Source organism: Monomorium pharaonis, chromosome 7 (genome assembly GCF_013373865.1).
Source record: "Monomorium pharaonis isolate MP-MQ-018 chromosome 7, ASM1337386v2, whole genome shotgun sequence".
Taxonomy (NCBI): domain Eukaryota; kingdom Metazoa; phylum Arthropoda; class Insecta; order Hymenoptera; family Formicidae; genus Monomorium; species Monomorium pharaonis.
This window is the reverse complement of record NC_050473.1, coordinates 1,524,895-1,530,894: the sequence shown is the minus strand read 5'-3', so window position 1 is coordinate 1,530,894 and position 6,000 is coordinate 1,524,895. Positions and strand designations below refer to the sequence as shown.

General features: G+C 40.4%; 1 protein-coding gene across 4 annotated transcripts in view; it reads right to left on the bottom strand.

The window, feature by feature from the left end:
* Positions 1 to 1,080: 1,080 nt before the first annotated feature.
* The window catches only part of LOC105839983 (zwei Ig domain protein zig-8), a 330,645-nt gene continuing 325,725 nt past the window's right edge, over positions 1,081 to 6,000 (bottom strand). For 3 of the 4 annotated variants that reach the window (XM_028191742.2, XM_012686667.3, XM_012686665.3), the window contains 2 exons: positions 3,207 to 3,375; positions 1,081 to 1,732 (listed from right to left, as the gene is read on the bottom strand). In XM_028191742.2, the coding sequence (XP_028047543.1) occupies positions 1,641 to 1,732; positions 3,207 to 3,375 (261 nt within the window). In that variant the 3' untranslated portion in view covers positions 1,081 to 1,640. The remainder of the gene's footprint in view (positions 1,733 to 3,206; positions 3,376 to 6,000) is intronic. The other variant, XM_012686666.3, reaches the window with a different exon arrangement.

Sequence of the window (6,000 nt, the reverse complement as noted above, 5' to 3'; positions counted from 1 at the left end):
TTTCGCGTAAGCTAATTGCGCCGCTTTAGCCTCAACGACGTTCCTTGATTGTCAAGTAGCGCGATCGTGTTTAGCCGAGACCGAGAAATAATCCGAAAATCGCTACCTACCGCATCGGATCGATAATCGCGTGCGATAAAGGCTTTTATCACCCGCTAATTGATTTGCGAGATGCTGCGCGGGGAGGGAGAGGGGGGGGGGGGAGAGAAAAAAGCGATAAGTGAAAAGAGAGACACGAGACGCGAGACGCGCGATCCGATTACGTGGTAATCGTCTCCGCAATACCTTCCGATCTCAGCGTAGAAATTCGAGATTTCGCCCCGCCGCGTCGTTCGCTCCTTCCTCACCAGTGGCCGGAAATGCGGGGTCAATATTGAAACACGAGACTGGAGGATCAACAAAAGGTTCCTCGCGCATGCCGCTAGGGAAGAATCGCGGTACACAGAAGTATACAATCCCGGTCGCAGTGGCCGATGGTCACACGGGCGCGGATTCCGGAGCATATACTCGGTCAAAGCCGCGGTTGCATGGCAACGATTCGTTCTCTCGTTCTCGGTGCACTCGCCGCCACCAATCTTGCCAGCTGAAAGTCCATGAGTCGGCAGATGCTTCGAGTTCATTCGAATTAATCGCAAAGAGAAAGACGAGCACTGGAGCGACATGTACGTACTCTCTCTCTCTCTCTCTCTCTCTCTCTCTCTCTCTCTCTCTCTCTCTCTCTCTCTCTCTCTCTCTCTCTCTCTCTCTCTCTCTCTCCGCTCCGTGTTCTCGGCCGCTTTTCGCTCAAACGTGCTACACGTACGTCCCTTTGCTATATGTGTGTTGTGTACAACATGTCCCAGAAGACTCACGTTTTCCTCGAACTAGAGGTATTTGCAGTCGTAGCGAGAAGAGAGTTGATTGTTTCGAGAGTCTCTGAGTTGTGAACGATTGGAATTCGAGAATCTTCAGCGAAATACAAATGAGTTAGGCGAAAGTTACGTTCCGATGCCTTCGAGAACTCGGTGGGAATTTTAAATTAAGTACCGATCATCGGAATCTTTAAAGAAAATCTGAAAAGCAACGCGAAAGAAAGCGTGGTTTCGGCAACATCATTTCAATCACACTTTATTTACTTTTCATCAACATGGAATTATCTTTTATATGACGAATAATTGTATTCATCCATTGTGTGTGTGTTTTTTTTTTTTATCGACTTGGATTCCGTGACTGTGATGCGTTTCTCTTACATGTATCACCGCATATCTTGTAATCTCGAATTGCGCGCAGTCTCATCGCCAAAAGCGTCCTGTCCTGTGGTCATCGCGGTACTCTTCCGGACGCGCCGTCGTCGCTCGGTTGCATCGACAAACGGCGCGTCGTTGCAAAAGAGTTCATCGTTCCGGTGCACAGTCAAAAGCGTCCCCGTCGGATGCACATCGTCGCACGTATCTCGCCACGGTTTCCATGACACCTGGGCAATGTTCGCGCAATTCGTGACGGAAATAGCTCTCTCTCTCTCTCTCTCTCTCTCTCTCTCCCTTCTTTGCTTTCTCTTTCTTTTTCTCTCTCACACACTCTCACTCATTCATTCTTTCTCCTTTTCTTTCGAAAGTGTCTTCCGATTTCTCCCTTCGAAAATGCGCGATGGAATGGAGCAATTAGTAAAGTAGCAGACACAGGCAGAGCAGAAGGGAGTACAACCTCGGTTGCTTGGCCTGACCGCCGTGCTGCATTGCCGCGGGATACTCTCCTGAAACAGAGGGCAACACTTAAATTTTCTGAAGACCCTCGGCGCTTGGCATTCTCGCTCGCCAAGCTTCCTCTCCTTCTCTCTTTTCCCTTCACATTGCCCTTTTTGTTTCTCAGCCGAAATGGAATGCAATTTAGCTAATTATTTCCCGTAATTGGCGCGGTTTCTCCTTGCATTCTCTCATTCCGAAAAGAGAATTTGCCAATTTTATATGAATCATATATAAACGGACACAATCTCCGAACTATTGAATATTAATTTTATGTTAAAAACTATGAAAAAATATACATATAGTGTTTATTCAAATCAACGACAAATTAACGATAAATGATATTATATCCGATATGATATTAAAGTACCTGTACCCAATATGCCTCACCTAAGCTTTTTAATGAGTACAAAATTAAAAAGTAAGGGTCAGATTTAAAATAGGAAACATTTCCGAAACTAAAAAAAAATATATAAAATATTTTCAATTATTTATATAAGTATAATAAAAATTTAAAAAAAAGGTATCACTTGGACCATGTTTATCACTGTATATACTCGATATGGCCCAGCTATGTATTTTCCTCTTTTTTGTAAACATTTTTGAAAATATGCCAAATAAGAAAATCAACATGTTTAATTAGGCATTTATTAATATACTTATGAAAAAAATTACACATACGGTTATTTATTCAATAATAAAACTGTGTTTGTTTACTACAAGAGACGTTATCTTAACTTTTACCTATCAAAACCTTTAACTAAACTAAAGAAAGATAGGAAATACTAATCAAAAGTTAAACACTAAATAAAGAAATAGAATCTAAACTTTTGTATATTAATAAGATATGTTGTGTTTCTGGTAGTGTTCCTGGTTAATAGTTTCACAATACAAATTTTAAATCATAAACAAGATGTTTTAATAAAAATGTAAAGTAAATATAGTGTTGAAAAGTGTAAATAAGAGCTACAATAATACAAACTGTGGATATTTATAATTGTTACATGATAGTTATACGAAGCAAAAACTTATCTCTGAAATTTTAGGTTCGCAAGAGCACAATTTGAAGAAAGTGCGATTACTAAAGCCATAGAAAACAGATATTGACCAGTTAACTGACATAAATACATCGTCTTCTTAAGCGATATATTAACACTTTCTGCGAAATTTGTTATGTAACTATTTAAAAATGGGGGGAGAGCCAAATTGGATACATGGCCATAATTAGTACAGGTACTTTATATTCCGATAATACAAAATTATTCAACCAAAATTTAAAAACTGCATCGTTACAAAATGCTAATGACAAATTAATGCAGATAAAAGATTTCTTAATAAAGCTGCGGTATCTTATATCGCATTTTTACATAAAATTTCTCAAAAATTGATGCTAAATTCCGATATTATCCAACGTCCTGGGATATTTTTAATCACGATCTGACAAGAAACCGGCGGCGCATTGTCCTCGTATCATCGATTACTCACCGTTGAGTACGTGTACGGTGATCGATTTCGGTTGAGCATTACTGGGGTTACAAGTGTACCGTCCCGAGTCCGACGGCTTCGCTTCTTGCACCAAGAGGAAACTCGTCGTGCTGTCACCCTTCTCCGTGACCACGGAAACGCCGCCTCTGCTCGAGTCGTAGCTGATTATCTGGAACAGAGATCGACCGATCATCCTGAGACAAGGTGACGTTTCTCGGGTTGAACGAGAAGTCGCGGTGAGGATGGAGGCGAATGAGAAACCGGCTAGCCAATGCCGGATACAGTTTTTATTGGGCAGCCCCGATGGGTATTGGCTATGAAGACGACAGGCGCGGAGATAAGCCCGTCGAAGGACTCCCTTTCGGTTCGCGCGGAGAGTACGGGTGAGGATGGAAAAAATACGAGGTTTCTCTCCTTTAACGAGAATTCTTAGCGCGTTCTACAAGATCGACGATCGGGAAGAGGTTGTAAAGTACGGTATCCCCGGACGTCCGGTGATACGAGGGAGGTTTGGTGCAAATTACTTCGCCGGCGACTTACGCCTCGAGGATATTTTCCAAGATAAATATTATTCTAGATACGGATAATTTTCGGTGGCGGATCTCCCCTTGTTGTTTAGCTTTCTATCATTTTTAATTATCCCCTCAAGTTATTGGTAGTTGCGTTCAATTTTCTTGAAATATAAGCGCGTACTTTAATCTTTATATAGGAAATATATTGAAGAAAGTGGGAAAAAAATCTCTATAATATCTTTTAAAGGTAAAACCCGGCACAATTTCTTTGTTATAAAAATCAAAATATACATTTTACTGTTTAAAAAAAGGACAAATTTTTTCGCACGCAAAAAACACTTGGGCCATTAGAATAATGAAAATATTTCACAAATATTATTAGAGTCCGTGCATTTACCCTGGAAAATTGGATGCAACTGCTAGTCCAAATGCTAGTAGTGCACTCATCTCAAGACCCCGACGAACGTCGTGTTTATCCTATGTCTGTTCCACTTGACAACGCTCACGAGTGTCGCTTTAACGCGAAGTTGGCAGAATCCAACGTTCGGTATACGCGAACGAAAGGAATAAAGAGCGCAGAACGTCGCCGGAGATCCGAAAAGGATTTTTAAATAAATAATCCGCAGCTAGAACCTTACGACCAGTATGTCTCCGTCGGAGAGGCACGTAAGCCTTCTTAAGGGATTGAGAAACGTAGAGCATTCTTGACGACATGTTGTTGGATATTTGCCTCTTGGTTGTGTTTCACTGTTAAAAAATTCAAACGTCATGTGTTCATGTGTTTCTTTCAAGATTACATATTTTGATTAAACAAAAAATGTCAAATCAATAATTATTGTAGTTTAATTTCTTTTTTATACTTTTCATAGGATTTATACTCAATATTTAGTTTTTCCAATACTTAAAATTAAGAAAAACAGACACAGTACTTTCTTTACAATGCAAAAAAAAAAGATCTAAAATTATTGTCATGCTATAATTAAATTAAGTAATATATCAGTATATTAATGCACGTATTAATAAACGTGCAAGTGATATTAAACAATCTCGCCGTTTTACTTCGAATTATTTGCTTCGATGCACCGATTTTGATATTATATTGCAAGCTCAGATTTCACCGACTCGCAAAAGGGCAAATCTAAACGTACAAAACGTAATTACCTCGTTCAGAGAGAAAGAAGAAACGCTTTTTTGAAGTCTCTTTCAGTAAACGTGCAAATATATAAGTTGGAGAAAATTTAATCTTTCCAGACTGATGTATTTGTGGTGCGCGGCATCGAATCCCGGGGATAAGAATATATATTGGTTGCCGAGCTGTTTATCCCCATCGTCCCCATAGTCTCGAAGCGCGCGATTAATCGGACGAAAGTTAGTAGTCGCGCACCGCGCCGCCGCCGCGAGTTTGATAAGCGCCGCGCCATGCTTCCTTCCGTTCCGTTATCTAAACCGCGCGTTGCGGTCTAACGCAGAATAATATGCGAAACTTTCGTTCGAAAGTCCATAGTTAATCCCGGCCTTATATATACGAGGTGCAATAATGTCGGCGTACTCAGACACGTGCATCCACGACGCGCTCCTCTGCCGCTTCTCAGAGAGCAGAACTTTCCTTATCCTATATGAAACGGGGCTCGGCGTTGGGGGGTTTTTACAATCCGCCGGTAACTCGCAAATTAATGTTTCGAAGAGCGTTCGTCCTTTCAGCTGCTTCGTATACAAGCACAAAATTAAACAGCGCCGACAAAGTTGCATTTCTGAAATTTACGTAACGCAAACGAAAACTTGCGTTTCAAGAATTCGTTAAACTTTTATGATCCGCCCGATGTTTGAAAGTTTGTGCGTCTCCTTGTAATGTAATGGCGACGTACGCGATAAACCGGGCATGATCGCTCTTAAATATTTTGCTATTGGCAGTATATGAATATGTGTATTGAATGTTTAATGTGTCCCTACGTTGCCGTTTTCTACCTTACTCACATTCGCGATACGCGCGAATTATTATTGTAAACGACGTTCTTGTAATTACTCGGGCGAGCGATGTTTCGAATTGAATTGATTTTTATTTAATTCTACTCGATCATCAGGATGGATAAATAATATCCAATTTTCAGTTCATTAATCGTATAAAGTGCTGACTCTGCATTGACGATTGAATTAAAACAGCGACCAATTACTCACCGATTAACTCTCGTGACTGTAAATCGATCTGAAATATATGAGCGTTACATTTAAATTGAATATTTACATTTTTTTTGTCCTGTCAGTTACAAAAACGTTTGTTAACA